Here is a 19055-nt window from a genome sequence, read left to right on the forward strand (position 1 = left end):
TGGGGTTCTATCTTGATTTCCCTTTCATTGGTCCGTTTTTGAGATTACGATTTCAATAAGTGCGATTTTAAAAAAGTGAGATTTTAAAACGCAGTTTATGAAAAAAGCAATTTTTAAAATCGCACTTAGCGTTTGGTAATATCGATTAAAATGTGTTTTTTTTTTTGTCATTTGAGTGTTTGGATAACATTAATGTAAAAGTGCGATTTCACAAGCAAATTACCAACAAGGACATTTATTTATAACAGTAAAATAACTAACAGCCTCCATTTCAACGCCTCTTGCAAACCAAAGTATAACTTATTAATTATACAAACTATCACAAAATATCATTTTACAATATATATAACAAAAAAATGCATAGAAATAAGTTATAAAATATATTCAGGAGATCATTTTACCAATCTAAACGAAAAATGAATATATATATATATATATATATATATATATATGCATTTTCTTGACATAAAGATTCCAAACAGACATAAAATAGAAAATATAATAACGAACCATCAAATTAAACAAATAATGTCTACCAAAATTAACTTTTACATAATTCACCAACAATTGAAACTAGTAGTTGATAAGAACAAGAAAAACTTAAAGTACATTAAAAATTAGCCTAAAACATAAATAATGAAGTATTGTTTACAGCCCACAAATAGACCGAGCTATATTGTCACGAACCATTTTCATCTCCTCATTATGTATATTTCCAATGTCTTCTTGACTGGTACTCCATGTTTCATCATCATTGCTCTCTAGGTCATCGGAGATACTTTTATCCCACTTAAATCTCTCATCCTTCCTATCATGTATTCTAATAAAATTATGAAGTACTGCGGAGGCAACTACAATGAGCATTTGGTCTTTAATATCATAAGATGGCATTTGTCTTAAAATTCGCCACCTATTCTTCCACACACCAAAAGTTCGATCGATCGCACTTCTAAGTGATGAGTGAACATAGTTAAACCTCTCTTCTATCCCATTTCCTCGACCAGCTCGTCGAAAATCCGGAAGGTGATATTTCTCCCCATTGTAAGGTGTCAAGTATCCTTTCATTAATGGGTATCCAGCATCAACCAAATAATATTTTCCTACACATGATAATAATAATCATCTATAAGATATAGATTCATAATAAATAAGAAAAGAAAAATACTATACCTGATGGTGGTTTCGAAAAATTGGCAAATGAACTACGAATAGCATCTAAAAAAATACATGTATCATGTGCTGCACCTTCCCATCCTGCCATAATAAATGTGAAAAGTAAATCAAAATCGCATGCCTCCATAACATTTTGAGTTACTGTTCCCTTTCTTCCAATGTATGGAATTTTCTTATCCTCTCTAACAACAGCTAGGACATGTGTTCCATCAATGGCACCAATGCAATCCTAAAACACAAATTTCGTTAAATTTATATACTTACTAAATTACTTTAATAAAGGATAAGCATAAATTGAGTAATACTAATGAACAAATAAAATAAGTACCTTAAAATGTGGCCAATACAATTGACGATGCCGTCTTTTTTTTGGAATTTCACTGAATATAAGATCAGAAGGTTTGGTGAGATCCATTGCCATTAAGTTAAGTGCTTTTATAACTTTATGCAAATGTCTGTGTATAGTCTCACCAGAATGTTGAAATCTTTCTTGAACCAATCTATTACACGATCCTTGTGCAAGTGTCATCAAACATATACCTACTAACTCTTCTAGTCTGATTTGCCTCGTGTGTTAAAGTCCATATGTATGTTGTAGAACATTACATAATTGAAAGAAAACATGTGGTTTCATTCTAAACATATCATGACATTTTGTCTTGTTACCAGTCAATGTATATATTAACTACTTATACCCAGTTTCTTTAGAGTCTCTACAAGGTTGTTTAGCAATGTGTTTAATGGCATACGTCACTACTGCACGGCATCCAGCAGAAACAAGATGGTAAAATTCATCATCATGACCATCAGCATTCTCATCATTATTATGACAATGATCATCATTACCATAATCCATTGTAACGTCTCGTTTTTACAAAAAGCGTAAGTGAAGATTTTACGATTTCCACGTGACATCACTAACTCATTAGAGTTATAAATTAGCAGCGGAATATAATTTTTCTTTAACAATGACACATCAGAGCTGACTAAATAACCTCAATATATAAAAATAATAACATTTTGTTCTGATATAATAATTACATCCCCAAAATAAAAAACATACGTGCCACAAGCGGCACTTAATAAATATATAATTATTGTCTTCTCCAACATAACAAATATTACATATTAAAATAATTATTCCTGTGTTCTTGACCTTCGATCCACCCTGCAAAAACTCGCATGAGATTGCAGTTATCACCACAATCTCATGCTGTGGTCAAGTGAGTCAACAGTCCTTGACCACAGTGAAATACTGCATTATTTAAAAGTACACTAAGCAATCAAATGATGACAGTTATATAAATACATGCACAACCTTATATATTTCTCGCATTAACCTTAATAAGAACCTATGTTCCATCAATTTGAAGCCTATGCTTTACTTATTATGAGCCTATGCTCCGTTAGATTGAAGCCTATGCTTCTTTCATTATGAGTCTATGCTCAATGCTTATTAATGGAAGCCTATGCTTCATTAAATCTCTCAGGGGGCCTGTGCTCCCACTGGTGGCCTATGCTCACTAACTTTGTTATTATTATTCCTTCAACCTTTGGTTTATCCGACGGTCTTATCAGTGTATTGATGCCTTGGTACCTAAACTTCGGTTTACCCGTTGGTCTAGTCAATTGCTTGATGCCTTGGTACGTAAACCTCAGTTCATCCGTTGGTCTCCTCAATCACTGACGCCTTGGTACCTAAACCTCCAGTATTTTATTAACCCATTTATAACTCATAACTTTACCACAGTATAATCATGCAAACAACATCATATACATAATTACAACCAGAGCATGTTAAACATACCAAATGCCAAACCATATGCATACAATTAAATAAAGCAGACTTCAACATATAATCAGAAACCATCACACGTATCATCCCCAGTGAATAAGAAATACTCACAATAATTCTTTTGGCTTCAGGAAAACGTTCACATATATAATCACTGCAATATATACATATATAATACAAGCAAATAGTGAAGTAGTATAATTCACTAAAAATTATATTTTGATCCTATTCTAATTTCTAACCTTTAATCCTTAATAAATTTTTCTATTTAAAAATGATCTCCACATATACAATTTGTCCAATTACATTTTATCACTAATCTTTTATGCAGAATTTATTACAACATTTATTAAGACTTTTAAATATTTATTTATCCAAACAGAATAACGGCATTAGTATTAATAATGCCTAAAATACTTTAAAATATTTAGGCGGCGTAACGGTGCTTTTGAAAAATAGTAACTTTTTTACTCGGGCATTATAACGATGTATTTATTAATTAAATACTTTGCTTGAGCCTGATTTAAAACCAACATTAAAATGTTAGATACTTAAAATAATAAGAACTGTAAAATTACAAAACATTAAAACAAAACTTATAAATTAGAAATTTATAAAATAAATTAAAGCTTCACCAAATATTTCAAAATGGCATTTTGAGATATTAAAGAGTCTATATTTTATTACTTTTTATATTTTTCTTTTTTCTTTGCCTTTTGCTACTTTTGACCTTTTAAGTTGACTAACAAAAATAAAAGGTGGACTTACGTGGAAAAGAGAAGGAGATGGTCCATCAAGAATTGTTCTTTACTTCCTTTTTGTTTCTTCTTTTTCTTTTTGTCTTTTTCTAGACACTTCATGCTTTTATTATCCTTTTTGTTCCTTTTCTTTTTCTCTTTTTAACCCACCGAACACACACACCCACCCACATGGTTCTAGAGCCTCATTTTTTTCTTCCTTATCTCATTTCTTTACTTTGTTTTCTTACACGCACACACGGGAAGAAAAACAAAGGACTAAAGGGAGAGACTTACGGTGAGAGAGAGAGAGAGAGCAAGAGGTTTGATTTTTCTTTGAAGATTTTTCTGCAGCTTTAAGAAGGAATGAGCTGTTGCTCTGATTTGGTTTCTTCACCGATTGATGGAGGGGGAAGGTTTATGGGTCTCCTACTCAGTTTCTTCTCTCTATATCACGGTCTCTCACTCTCTCGTTCAGACTCCCTGTGTGACTGTGTCTTTCGGCTAGAGAGAGTAAAGGGAAAAACGGAAAAGAAGGAGAACAAAGAATAAAGAAGAAGGAAGGAGATGATGTACGTGAAGGGAAGGGCTGTACCTTTCAATATATAGCAGCTTGGATGGTTAGGATTGCTTGGATCAGAAATCATCCAACGGCTGGGGTAAACACAGGTGGGTTGTGAGCTGTCTCGTGAATCATTACAGATGAAAGATCATTCACTTAATCTACAAGTAACTAGAATTAGTTCCTAACTAGGTAGCTAACTTGATAAACTTCTAACTGAAAGTGCTTGTGAACTGGATCATCGACGTGTACTGGGTGCTGGGTTCATGGGCTGGGTTTATGGAAAATTAAAATGAGCCCATTAATAATATAACTGAATTTTCGTCATATTAAAAGGTATAATTTTTCGCGGATGTTTTCGGGTACCAGATGAAGTCCAAAAATTATGAAATTTGGAGGGTAGCTAGAGGACTTCGAGACGAACGTTCTGGCTTTTGAATCAACCAAAACGGAGTTTGTTTAACTCTGTTTCTAATATTTCAAAATTTAAAGTCTGATTGAATTTTTATTAAACTAAAACTATAAAGGCTCTTTAATAAATGAATATTTATTTTCGTAAATATTCATATTTATTTTTCTACATTAGGTCATAAATTATATTTTAAAATATTTTATTCAATATCTTAAAATATGGGGTATTACATCCATATAGTCATCACAGTCCATATATATGAAATCTAAAAAACAATAACAATTAATAAGATAGAACATTACAAACTAAATGTTTTGAAGAAATTGTTCAACAATCACAACCTAGAAAATCACATTGTTCAAATATAAAATATCATAAGCTGCAGCAAGTGGAGAAAATAAAATCACATAGTCCAAACATTTTTTTTAAGCATAAAAAAACACATAGCTTATCCCACTTATTAATCAAATAGAGAAGTGGCGTCCTCCCAACAATTCTGCTTCATCTTTTAGAAACATAAGTTGCAAATGTGGTTTTTCCATCACAACAAACATATCTCTCTTCTGAAAAATACAAGCTGCAATACGATAGAGATCTGAACCCTCCTCAACACCTTCCAAGGTGCACACACGCTCCAGTTTCACTTCCATTCAATTTGTTTCAAAGAATCCAATCTTACTTCAATGTATCTCACTTATTCTTGAACTTACGATATTCTCATGACTTACCGGTCTTATTTTTAAATGCCGCTTCAATGTTCTTCCATCCTATTTTTGTAAAATAGGTATTTGGTCGATTACCCTTAAACACCTCATTCACACAGACTTCACAAAAAGATTGTTGTAAATTGGACTGTCCAAAGAGCTCTAGCATTTGAATTACTTTGTTTTGATTCAGAGTTGGAATTGAAGTTCATATTTTTATTATCCATCTACAAAAAATTATATTTTTAATGTCAGATCGGAACATTAATCTACTAAAAAAAATAATCTATGATTGATGAAAACAAATTTTTAATCCATGTTCACAGTTTAGAAAAAAATTAATACATGTTGGATTAAATCAAAATTTAAACTGTGTTCACCGAACAATATTCTATCTTAATAAAATCAACAAGTAACCATTAAAAAATCAACATCGACTAATCACAGTAATCTGTAAACATCAGACAATTGGAAGCTTGCAGCTTCTAAGTTCTTCATTACCATAATAAACCAGTAAATGAAATATGTTAGAATAATATCGTTATATTTCTTATTTGGTTTATTACCTTTTTAGTATTATTTCATTTCTAATGTATTCTAGGCTAAAGTCTAGGGTTTCTTGTCTATTACTCATAGCATCTATATATATAAAGGTCTCTTGTAATACAATATTATCAAGACTCAATACAATGTAGTCCATTGTTCTCTTCCGCTCCTTCTCTCTTCCATATACTTCTCCAATATATTTTACATGGTATCAAAGCTATTTATCATGGTATCAAAGCCATTGTCTTGTGGCCTCCAATAAACGTCTTTGAAGTTTCCTAACCCTCCCTCCGGCGACCTCCATTTTTCAGTCGTCCGTGCCCTGCAAATCTCTCCGCCTCTCAAAATCACTTTCACGCCTTCATCGCAACCACATATGGGAAAATTTTATCCCAATTCAATGCTTGTGAGGTATAGATCTACAAATAAGGAATTTGGGATAGAAAGAGAAGAAGGATGAAAGATGAAATATCTGTGGAGCTGCAAGGACTATGACTAGTGCCTACTTAATACAGGAGTGGAAGAATGTAGCTTCAAAGTTATTCATTACCATAATAAACCAGTAAATGAAACAAAAAGTTCGCTTTGATGCATGTTTCTGTGACAGTGGAAGACTTTGAAATTTCTTAGTCGTTGCCATCAAAGGCTTGATATCATGATGTCTTGACCAAGTTGTTTGAGCTTTAAGGATAAGAAAAAGTACACCACTTCTTTCTATTCTTTTGTCGGTTCAAGAAGATCGACACAAATTTTGCGACAAACACAAGAAGAGAAAAGTGTTAGGGTACATCGACACCGATCACAAACACATGCAGTGAAAATTGTCTATCCTTTTTTTATAAATTAAATGGTTCGATGTAGCGCCAAATATCAACTCAGAGAAATAAATCAAACAACCCTTGCACTATAGTAAGACACCAAAATTTTTACGTAAAAACCTATCGTGTGAAGGAAAAAACTAAGGGACCAAGTCCAATTATATTTTTTATTATCAACAATAAGGAGTTTACAAGTAGGAAAAAACTAAGGGACCAAGTCCAATTATATTTTTTATTATCAACAATAAGGAGTTTACAAGTTTCTTCTCTAGAACAATATCTAGAGTCTACTAACACATCAAGAACGTAACACATAAATTTATGAATTAAACATAAGTTCATCACCAAAATTCAACAAGAATAAAGAAAGATCTCACCAAGTAGATATGATTTATTCATTTTAAATAGTATTCATTTCATGGTTATAATTTAAAATTGATGCATTTAATGGTATACATGATTTCACATTATTTAAATTTTTTAAAAGACATGTCAATATTGACTTTATATATATATATATATTATTATTAAATACACTAACTTTAAATGATGACTGTAAAATAATTATATTCATTTTATTTGAAATTGAACGTTCTATGTTAGATTTATAATGTAATTGTACTAATTAAGAAGCCTACATCCAAACTACCAAAAGAAATCCAACACGCGCGTGAAGGAAATCAAACCACCTAGGAAGCTAAATAGATAGCTTAGTTTCCTTTACTTAGTTTTTCTGAGTGGGTTCAAGTCATACCTAGGCAAGATATTATACAGCGCAACCTTGCGTCCCTAAAAAAGTCCAGCCTTGAATATTTCTTTATATTAATAAAAAAAACCCAAAAAGATGGATTGTAAAATACCAACATCTCAATAGAAAAGAGTAAATACCGCCTAGATCGAGTGTTTCCTGGTGTTGCATTCCTATATGCAAACTTGCACGCCAGACTAATGCTTTAAGAAGCATACCTGAGAAGTTAGAAGCAACCCAATCGAAGTAATGAATTCCCTACTTATAACACATAAATGGAGGCAATTTCTTTTCTAGCTCTATCCGAGACGAAAAACTTGGACATGCATGTCGACGTGATCCGATCCATAAATGTTCTCGATCATTTCAATTTTATAGAAATTAATCTTCCATGCTAGCTAGCTAATTTGAATGGTTTCTTATTATATATATATGATTGGAAGATTTTCAACCAAGTACACCACACTATCCCTTATCTTTGATAACCAAACGTCGTTTATTTAACCCAATTCCAATTCTTCCCTTGTCGAGTTATTCATATTGTCCTTTTACCTTTTACTGGTAGGGTCTCCCCCTCCAATCCCTCCTTCCTTTTTCTTTCTATTAGTGGGAAACACTAGGACCAATTGTACTAGTCGATCCTTCAGTTTTCCAACACGTTCTATGCTGGCTGGGGCCCACGATAGTATTGAGTTGATGAAATGTTCTTCGCAAACAGATTCGTAATAGACAATCTGTTTGCTAGAGAAAAATCAGAGATCGTAACATCAACATCTTGTTTTTTTTCTAAAAAAATTATTTTAGAGACTAATACTATTTAATAAATTACTATATAACTGGAAATTATTGTATAATCTAATTATGTAATAGTAAAAATTAATTATTAAATTAATATATATATATATATATATATATATATATATTAATTTTTATTGCCATATTATTTTGATTATATAATAAATTACTAAATAGGATTATCATCCCTCTAATTGGTTATAGCTCTCATAACTTTGTTAGATTTACACTAAACAAGTTAGATTTACAAAACAAATCTTGGTAGACGTGCTTCACTAACCTCATCTTACCTAGTACTGAATTATACTTACTTAATGACACTCGCAGTACGGAAAAGTGCACGTAAGCAGAAGACCATATCTAAAACCTCAGTTATTTAGTTTAATAGCTTAAGGGTCCGTTTAGGTTTGTGATTTTAAAAAGTGCGATTTAAAATCACGTTTTTAAAATGTGCAATTTGAAAAAAATGATTTTTAAAAACGCAGTTAAGCGTTTGGCAAAATCGCAATTTAGCATTTAAAATCGCAAATTAGCCTTTAAAATTCTGTGTTTTCAAAAAAACACAATCTTACCTGCGATTTGAAAAAACAAATTTTCTGCGTTTTCAAATCGCAATTTTTGAAAACGCAGTTCCCAAATGATTTATGTTCTGCGATTTGGTTTAAAATCGTACTTATTGTCTACGAAATTGCAACACCAAACGCACCCTAAATCTCCCATGTTGAATGAGTCTAAAATTACTAGTATAAATTAATGAGCATATATGCTAGCTTTCAAGGTATAATAGTATATGGAAAATGTGACGACCCGTTTTTTTTTTTTTTTGAAAACATACAAAGGGATCTTCACAGTGGCACGACTACATGTTGCTCAGCCAACATATGGCACATGCACCATAACATGTACCTGATATTCAGAATTATATCTAACAACGGAATATAATAATCAATGTGCAGTAGAATACATGTCATATGCGGAAATACATCTAATACATAACAGTTAATTACAACAAGAGCCATTTACAAGTCTATCTATTTAAGGCTTACAAAACATATTATACTAATTACATACTAAAATACAGGCTCAACAAATACATATGCCACGTAGGACACGAGCCATAAATAAAATACCCAAAATACAGACTACCCGTGAGTCTATGACTTATGACTGTCGCGATATGCTCCAATCATAACATCTTACACGCTAGGTCGACGAGTCAATATCTATATCTGCAAAATCTGCAACCAAAGTATAAACGTCTGCATGGTTGCGGGGGTTGCCGCATCCGCACAGGTGGAATTATGAGCCCACCATCTTAGCATAAACAAATACACTAAGACTTCAGAGGTATACTATTCACTGAGTTTTCGCAAAGAACCAACTTTTCTTTTCTAGTCATGCGTACACTATAACAGCCACCAATTTTATAAACTTTTGTTTGAAAACCCCTATAACTGATATAGCAAACACCGACTAATAGAAAACATTTAAATCATACTACGCAGCTGAGCTTATACGTAGAAGTTCCATTGTTGGAAACAACTACATGCATCCTCACTTACTATAATACTTTTGATTCAGTGATACTTAGAAAACAATAGCATTTAAATCATGCAACCATCCGATAGAAATATACATAAGTTCTTTTCCATTGAGACTCTTATGCATACTAATACGTCTAGCAAAACTACTCATAGTATAAAAACATCACACTCATAAAAACAATGTTATACATGCTCATGCAGGTTTCCTCATGGAAATTAATTCATACCTCATGAGAATTAACCCAAGTTCCTCATGGAAATTAATCCAAGCCTCATGGGAATTAACCCAAGTATAGTTTCCCGTGGGCTATAAACCTCACTTCGATGCACATTTAGCATTCTTATGCTTATGCTTCCTGCTTTAAAACAATGCATTTCATTTCTTGAATTATGCATTTAACACATGCTTTCAATATAAATCTCTAAACAATTTAACACATCAATTCTTCGATAAATATTTCCGTAATTTAAATTACAACATCTCACAATCAAATCCTACAAATCAGTTCAAATCATACTTTTCTGTCGCATCATTTCTCATAAACATCATTGATACTTCAACATAATTGAAAATCAAAAACATATTGTCAACATACAGTCCGTTCGAATTTATAAAACACATATATTTTGCAATTCTATAATATATGAAAATAGTAGTTTTTCAGTGAGTAAAATACTCACCTTGGTTGCGTGGATTTAATTACTAGGTCTCCTAGACCACCATGCAATGTATCGCTGTAGAATAACACATTGTACTATTTAGGACTTTAAATAACTAACACCCTAATTAGCACTTGAATCGCTCAAGGCTAAACCGTTGGAAAACCCATAATATTTTTAAGGGTTCCAAATGTCTACCCATAAATCCTAGACACTAAGTAAAACTTAAACAATACTAACCCAAAGTATTTACTAAGGGTTAGATATTAAAATCACAATTTAAATATTTACTCATAATATTAATTACTAAACGCAATTAATTTCACTAACCCATAAATTATATTCACTAATACTTATAACAATATTAGACCTAAAATTATATTCACTAATCTCTAAATTATTTCTCACTAACATTTTTTCAATAATATTAACTCTCAAATTATATTCATTAAACTTTTATATAAAACACTATCATATTTAAAATAACATTAACCCATAAAAAAATCTAAGGGTTAACCTCACAAATACTATTTAAACTAAATAATTATTTATTTTTACTAACATTAGAACCTAACCCATAAATACTTATTTTTACAAAACTCATAGCTAATTTGGGATTAATCATCACTATAACCACAATTAACAATCTAGGTTTTAAACACTTAAAAACCCTAAATTAATTTAACCCATCAAATTAGAGTTTCTAAACTTTAAATCATAATTTATAAAACACTACCACAAACACAATATTAGTAACCCAATAACTTTTACTAAACGTTAATCACATAAAAACTCAATTAAAATTAAATACCCAAAAGTAAAGGTTCGAGGAAAACTCACCAAAATCCACCAAATCAAAACCCATGATTTGGATAGCCTTAAGCAAGTTCCAACAAGCCCATTACCTAAAGGAAACACTAGATTAAACTCACATTTCAAAATTTCAACTCAAAATTACGAAATCATGAGTTTAGTATTTTACCTCAAAATAATCGATGAAAACGTAGATCCGAGTGCAAGGATCACGTTTCCAAATACGAATTGAAGATTGGACTGTTGGATTTTCGTAGATCGTGATTTTTCGAAGAGAAGAAATTAGGAATCCTTTTCTTTTTTTTGGGAAAATTATAGTTTAGCCCCCCAAATTACCACCCGTTTTGCGGATAGCCCCCTAAACTACCAACACTCCGACTCTGGCCTACCAAACGACCAAAGACTTTGAAAAAGGCCCCATTTGGCAAAATATCTCCATATTACCCCTGCAACGTGTCATTTTTCAATTAAAAAATAAAAAAAAATTAAATTTTTATTTATTTATTTATTTTTTAAAATAAAAAAATATGGGTTTTTGGGGTGGCTGCCGAGCCACCCCGGCCCCTGGGGGTGGCCGCGCGCCACCCCTCGAGCCCAAGGGGTGGCTTTCGGGCCACCCCAAATGGATTTCGGGTCACCCCAAATGGATTTCGGGGTGGCCCGAAAGCCACCCCTAGGGCTCGGAGGGTGGCGCGCGGCCACTCCCGGCCACTGGGGGTAGCCGTGCGGCCACCCCCTGAGCCATAGGGGTGGCCCGAAAAGCCACCCCTAAGGCTCGGTGGGTGCCCGCGGCAGCTCCCGGCCACCAGGGGTAGCCGCGCGGCCACACCCGGCCCCAAGGGTGGCGCCCGACCACCCCCAGGGGCCGGAGCGGCGCCACCTCTGGGGTGGCTCGACAGCCACCCCAAAAACCCATATTTTCTTTTTTTAAAAAAAATAAAATAAAATTTTAGTTTTTTTATTTTTTTTTAATTGAAAAATGACACGTGGCAGGGGTAATATGGAGATATTTCGTCAAATGGGGCCTTTTTCAAAGGTTTTGGTAGTTTGGTAGGCCGGAGTCGGAGTGTTGGTAGTTTATGAGGCTATCCGCAAAACAGGTAGTAATTTAAGGGGCTAAAGTGTAATTTTTTTTTCTTCTCGGGTCTGCTAGAAAGAGGCAGTATGCCTCCTTTCTTTTAAGTGGGATGCGCCTCACTTGCTGCCCCTCAAAGTGGTGTGGGGAGCAGGTCGCCGCACATCACTTAATTAGTTTTTTTTTTTTTTTTTTTAATTCTTCATTTATATGTTTTTTTTTCCTATTTTATATTTTATTTATCTTTGACTTTTCTACACACTAACTATTCTCTCTCTCTCCTTCTAATGGCCGACAGGCCTTATCTCTCTCTCTCTTTTTTTTTTAATGGCCGTATGGCCTTTTAATTGAATGGCCATCGGGCCTTTTAAGAGAATGACTTTATTTTTTATTTATTTAATTTTTCTTTTAATTAACTTTTTGTTTTGACTTTTCTACATTTGCTTTTCCTCTTTTCTTTAACACGTGTATGTGTATTTATGTTAGGTTTGTCTTTCATTTACTCTTCTTCTTTTTTTTTTTTTTTAGTCTTGACTTTTCCTCACCTTGCTCTACATTTTTCCCTTTTTGCCGACATGTCATGTTTCTCTTTTATGGCATTTGTTTACTTTATTCATTTTATCATCTAATCTCTCTTTTCCTTTTAATCAATCTTTTGTGTAGTTTCTTATTATTTCATTTATCTTTTATAATATTTTCTCATTTTTCTCTTTATATATAATTTACTTCTTTGGACCTTAAAATATTTTTTGCGCGTCTTACAATATCTTCTAATCATCAAATTAATTTTAGTCATTTTCATTGAATTTTATTTTTAAAATAATAAATAATATTCGAAACATCACAGAAAATATTCTTTAATTAAGTCCCTTAATCTTACACTCAATTGGCACTTTGGCCACCAAACTCTAAAAAGTGACTTCACACCTTTAACGCCACTTTGTTTATAAGTTGCGTCTTACCGGCCACTTCTGTAAGGGGGCGGCTACGAGCCACCCCTAAGATTTGGAACTAAAATTTGATATAAAAAAGAAAAAAAAGAAAAGAAAAAAAAAAAGAAAAAAAGAAAAGAAAAGGAGATTTGGAACTAATCTTTCTGGAAGTCCTCTAGATCACCTCATTCCAATTCTCGTTCAAACTGAACTTGGGACCAACCATTCTATCAAGCCTTCTTTCTTGACGGCCTGTTTTGACTAAATGAATGTTGGAATATATTGGCCAAACTTCATTAAACATATATAACTTTGTAGGCCCTTGAATGATCGACTTTCTAATGTCACCCAGAGCTTGCTTCAATCCCAAAATCATGAGATATGACATGGAAAATTGGCCTGCATCAAAATGACCAAAATACACGGGGTTCTATCTTGATTCCCCTTCCATTTATTCATTTGAGAGTAATTAATTATACTAGTTTGAGCTTGTTTGAGCTTTCATGGAGTTCATTGGTAAGCAAGTTTTGTTCCTTCTACTCTCTTTGGCATATTGTTTTCCATTTTCATCTGCTACACTACGACATACAACGGGACAAGGCACATCCCTCACCGTAGAGAAACCGGAAGAGGTTCTGACATCACCAAATGGCGTTTTCTCTGCTGGCTTTCACTCTGTGGGTGGAAATGCCTACTGCTTTGCCGTATGGTTCAACCACCCATCCCTGCAGAGTCGCAACCGCACCATAGTTTGGATGGTGAATCGTGATCAGCCAGTAAATGGAAGGCGCTCAAAGCTCTCCCTTCTTAAAACTGGAAATCTTATCTTGACTGACGCCGGTAAGTTCACCGTCTGGGAGACAAACACTCTTTCGAATTCATCAGTACAATTGTCTCTCAACAACACTGGTAATCTTGTTCTACACGCTTTGGAAGGTGTTAGTTTGTGGGAGAGCTTCCTTTTTCCGACAGATACCCTTCTTCCCCAACAACTACTCACTAGAAATACAAAGCTTGTCTCCTCAAGAAGCCAGAGCACTTATTCCTCTGGTTTCTACAAGCTTTTCTTCGACAACGACAACCTTCTCCGCCTTCTTTACGATGGACCTGAGAGTTCCAGTCTTTATTGGTTTGATCCATGGCTTGGGAATTGGGATGCTCAAAGGTCCACGTACAACAAAAGTAGAATCGCAGTGCTTGATTCCTTAGGAAACTTCAGTTCTTCCGATAATTTTACAGCTGTTTCAGCTGATTATGGGGCAGTGCTTCATAGAAGACTGACAATTGATTACGATGGTGATATTCGAGTTTACAGCTGGAAAGAGGAGGAGGAGACGTGGGTTATTTCATGGCAAGCCATTCAGAAACCTTGCACGATTCATGCTATTTGTGGGGCCAACAGTATATGCAGCTATGTTGCTGGTTCTGAGAGGAAATGCTCTTGCCTTCCAGGATATAATATGAAAAACCATACCGATTGGTCTTACGGTTGTGAACCGGGATTTGATCTCTCTTGCAACAAAAAGGAGTCAGGCTTTCTGCAGCTATCGCATATTCAATTCTATGGTTATGATTATGGGTACTTTCCCAATTACACACTCCATGAATGTAGGACTTTATGCTTGCAATTGTGCGATTGCATAGCGTTCCAATTCACCTTTTTCAGGGATAGAGGACATGCGAATTGTTACCCGAAGACGCTATTGCTCAATGGATATCTCTCACCAGATTTCAATGGAGACTTCTATTTGAGGCTGCCAGAAAGCAATCTCTTGTCCTATACAAATTCTGTAGTAGAATACAGTTTAGATTGCCCAAGTGAAGGTACAGTAGTGACTACTGTAAAAAGCCGTGAAAATGGGACACTAAAGTTCATGCTCTGGTTTGCATGCGGAGTGGGAGGTCTTGAGATCATCTGTATCTTCTTGGTGTGGTGTCTCTTGGTTAGAACCGGACAAAGTTCAGGTGCGGACAAACAAGGCTACCTTGCTGCCGTCGGATTCAGAAAATATACCTATGCTGAGCTGAAGAAGGCGACCAAGGGTTTCAGTGAGGAGATTGGAAAAGGTGGTGGAGGAATTGTATACAAAGGGGTATTGTCTGACAATCGGGTTGCAGCAATCAAACGTCTCAATGAAACTAATCAAGGAGAAGGTGAATTTCTTGCAGAAGTAAGCATCATTGGGAGGATTAATCACATGAACTTAATAGAGATGTGGGGCTATTGCGCAGAGGGAAAGCACAGGCTTCTGGTGTACGAGTACATGGAGCATGGTTCTTTGGCAGAAAACCTTTTTTCTAATTCACTTGACTGGAAGAAAAGGTTCGAAATAGCTGTGGGCACGGCGAAAGGCCTGGCTTATTTGCATGAGGACTGCTTGGAGTGGGTTTTACACTGCGATGTAAAGCCTCAAAACATACTCCTAGACTCTAACTATCAACCAAAGGTGGCAGATTTTGGACTGTCGAAGCTTCAAAATAGAGGCAACCTTAAGAATTCAAGCTTTTCGAGGATACGAGGAACCCGAGGTTACATGGCTCCAGAGTGGGTCTTGGATCTGCCTATCACCTCCAAAGTGGATGTTTACAGCTTTGGAATAGTGGTGCTGGAGATGGTGACCGGAAAGGGCCCAACAGAGGGCGTGCATGTTTTAGATTGTAAAGGGGAGACCGAGCACAGAAGGCTGGTTAAGTGGGTGAGGGAGAACAGGAATAGAGCGGCTACAAATGCAATGACATCCTGGCTTGAAGAGATGATCGACCCACGAATGAAAGGCAAATATGAGATGGGTAAGATGGAAGCTTTGGTTCGCGTTGCTCTGCAATGTGTGGATGAAGACAGAGATGCAAGACCCACCATGAGCCAAGTAATTGAGATGCTTTTTCAGGAAGAAAATGTTCATTGATCATGTTATATTATGCAAAGGCCTGAGAATTTCTTATTTGGTGATGAGTGTTACTATCCTCAAATAGAAGTCCAATATGCTCTGCGAAACTCTCAAATATTTGGGAGCAGTGTTTTAGTTGGGTTTAATTGAGTCTTTTTTGTGTTGCTGTTGTTGTTGTTGGTTTTTTTATTTTTTATTTTTTTTATTTTTTATGTGTTCTATTTTCAAGTGTTTTAGTTGTACTAGGAATTGCTATAATAAATTGTATGAAAATAATGTACAAACATAAATCGACAAGTCATCGTTGATAATTAATTAGTGCGATGACACACTAAGTCATCGTTAAATCGGTTAATATTCGGTTAACATGGGTAATGAAACGACGTCGTTTTGATTTTTTTTTTTAAAAAAAATAGGATCAAACGTTTCGTTCTTACTAAAACGACGTCGTTTCGTTTTGTGTCGGTTCGGTTAATCGGTTCGAAATCAAATGTGGTTCGGTTACTGCTTAGAAGGTTGTTTGGTTACTGAACCGGCTTTCAGAATAAAATTTTATACCGACTACCGAACTGAAAATTAGTCGATAGAGTCGGTAGGCAGTCGATAACGGTTCGGTTCGGTAAGCGGATAACTTGCCCACCCCTATAAAAGAAGAAACCCATATTATAACTGTCTATCCAATCCTTTGGCCTTAGCTATTGTGCAGGTGTCGATCTTTGAAAGTTTTGGTTGGGACTAAAAGGCACGTTCGTGCTATTTATATCTAATTACGCCACATGCAGCTAAGCATAAACCGCAAATATATATGCATAAGTAGCACATAATTTGGCCTAGCTCTCTCACTTTACTTCTCTCTCTTCTTTTATGCAACGAAACGCGGGTCTAGGCATTGGGTCGATAACACGCAATTCAACTGGGCAACCTGAAGAGGAAAGGTATCTTGGAATTTGGTGTGTACCCAACGGGCCAGCACCACGTACATAAACAAGTCTAGAGGGAAAATGGCTGGAAGTTGACAACACATCTCCAGGGAAATGACATTAAGATGATTTGTTGAATTCGAATGAGCTTGTACAATTCTTTTATTTTTTATTTTTCTAATAATATTTTAATTTTGTAATTAGATCATTTTAAATAATAATAAATAAATAAAATCTTTTTCTAATATAATAGATCTAACTTAAATTATTATTATTGTAAATCTTGATATAGATATATGTATGTTTTTTTCTTGGTGTATGTATATATCTATATAAACTCGAGATTAAATTATTTAAGATTTAAGTTAATTTATTTAATTAACTCATAAAATCTTAACAAGAATTAATTAACTAATAATAATTAATTAACTCAAGCCGGTGGTGGTGAACATGTATAGCCTGGGTCCGTATTTATTGGCAAGATTTACAAAACAAAAAGAGAACCCAATTCTTCAATCAAATTTCTTTAATTAAGCGACAAAACCAAGAGGCCTATTAGCTCAGTTGGTTAGAGCGTCGTGCTAATAACGCGAAGGTCGCAGGTTCGAGACTTGCATGGGCCAATGATGCTTCTTTATTTTTATTTGGTATTTGGACCCTGGATTATAAAGCGTAGGTTAAAATACATGGACGCATGAACGGCCCACTGAGCCATTTTCTGGGCCGTTGCAACGACTTCTGGCTTCAATCATCTGTTCTTCTCTAGTCATTGGGCGACCAATGTGAACATTTGGACTACAAAATGGATCATGTTCTTGGCCCACTTACATCGAAGTTAGTATTAAGAAAGATGATTTTGTTCACATACTTAAGCCCTAAACACGTCTTTTTATATGTTTCTTTTTTCTTTTTAATAATAGTAATAAAAAAAAAATGCTTCTCAATTCCTACAACTTAATTTGTAGGAAATGTATATCCTTATCTAGCACACACATACTCGGGAGTCAGATTCGTTTGTGTTTGCGATTTGAAAACACAATTTTTTTAAAAATAAAGTTAAGTATTTAGTAAATTCGCAATTTAACCTTTAAAATCGTACGTTTTTTAAAACGTATCTTTTTGTGTGAAATTTTAAAATGCATATTTTTTTAAGTTTCAAATCGCAATTATTTAAAAAATTTCTCCCGAATGAAACATTTTATACTATTTCATTTAAAATCACACTTTTAATTTGTAAAATCACAATGCCAACATGCTCTAAAACTATTTTTCAAAAAAGTAAAAGAGTGATTATATAAGGTTTGAGCTTAATTAAGCCGTTGCCTACCATGCATATTTAGAAAGAACTTTTCTATTTGGTGGAGTACTTGGGCTGCGAAAAGAACAAGAACTTTTCTATTTGGTCTCTCTTTTCCAGATCTGGTTCATTATGGGTGGCTTGGGTACATGAAAATTGGCTTAAGGGAGGAGTTTTTGGCAGGTTTTCATCCCTCAAAATGCTTTTTGGTGCTGGAGATAAATCCTCAAAGTCAGGGATATTGCTAGAGGATTTATTAGGTATAAGGTGGGTGATGGCCGAAAGATTTTTCTTTGGTATGACAATTGGCATCCGGCTGGGTGTTTGATTAATGTCTATGGGCAGAGAACTGTTTATGATGCTGGTCATGGTATTGGACCGAAATTGGATTCAATTATTAAAAATGGATCTTGGTTTTGGCCTAGTGCTAGATCTGATGCTATTGTTGCTATCCAAAGTCGCTTGCCTGAGGTGGAGTTGGGAGGTATTAATCAAGCCATTTGGGATTCAAAGTCTGGTCAGTTTTCTAGTGCAAAGACTTGGGAAAAACTGAGGATTAAATATCCTGTGGTTGATGGGTATAACATTGTTTGGTTTGCTTCTGCTATTCCCAGGCATGCTTTCTTTCTTTGGTTA

The 19055-nt window shown here is 34.5% G+C and overlaps 2 protein-coding genes and 1 non-coding gene across 3 annotated transcripts; 2 read left to right on the forward strand and 1 right to left on the reverse strand.

Moving 5' to 3' along the window:
• Positions 1 to 648: 648 nt before the first annotated feature.
• LOC133866113 (protein ALP1-like) lies at positions 649 to 2029 on the reverse strand. The gene is made up of 4 exons (XM_062302669.1): positions 1869 to 2029; positions 1502 to 1673; positions 1171 to 1402; positions 649 to 1100 (listed from the first exon to the last, which is right to left on the reverse strand). Exons 1-4 carry the CDS (start codon positions 2027 to 2029, stop codon positions 649 to 651), a joined length of 1017 nt encoding a protein of 338 aa, XP_062158653.1.
• An 11438-nt stretch (positions 2030 to 13467) lies between these two features.
• LOC133865435 (putative receptor protein kinase ZmPK1) lies at positions 13468 to 16517 on the forward strand. The gene has a single exon (XM_062301841.1). It carries the CDS (start codon positions 13818 to 13820, stop codon positions 16218 to 16220), a length of 2403 nt encoding a protein of 800 aa, XP_062157825.1. The 5' UTR covers positions 13468 to 13817; the 3' UTR covers positions 16221 to 16517.
• Positions 16518 to 17671: 1154 nt separating this feature from the next.
• Positions 17672 to 17745, forward strand: TRNAI-AAU (transfer RNA isoleucine (anticodon AAU)). Its single transcript has one exon. It is a non-coding gene; the product is annotated as a tRNA-Ile (tRNA).
• The last annotated feature ends 1310 nt before the right edge of the window (positions 17746 to 19055 follow it).

The sequence above is a fragment of the Alnus glutinosa genome, chromosome 4 (assembly GCF_958979055.1).
Source record: "Alnus glutinosa chromosome 4, dhAlnGlut1.1, whole genome shotgun sequence".
NCBI lineage: Eukaryota > Viridiplantae > Streptophyta > Magnoliopsida > Fagales > Betulaceae > Alnus > Alnus glutinosa.

Excerpts from the sequence above, each read along its gene's own strand:
- LOC133866113 (XM_062302669.1), bottom strand. The coding sequence starts at position 2,029 with ATGGATTATGGTAATGATGATCATTGTCATAATAATGATGAGAATGCT. Across the intron at positions 1,674-1,868 it reads AGAGACTCTAAAGAAACTGG|ATTGGTTCAAGAAAGATTTC; the intron begins GTATAAGTAGTT and ends ATCGTGTAATAG. Across the intron at positions 1,101-1,170 it reads TTTTTCGAAACCACCATCAG|GAAAATATTATTTGGTTGAT; the intron begins GTATAGTATTTT and ends TATCATGTGTAG.
- LOC133865435 (XM_062301841.1), top strand. The coding sequence starts at position 13,818 with ATGGAGTTCATTGGTAAGCAAGTTTTGTTCCTTCTACTCTCTTTGGCA.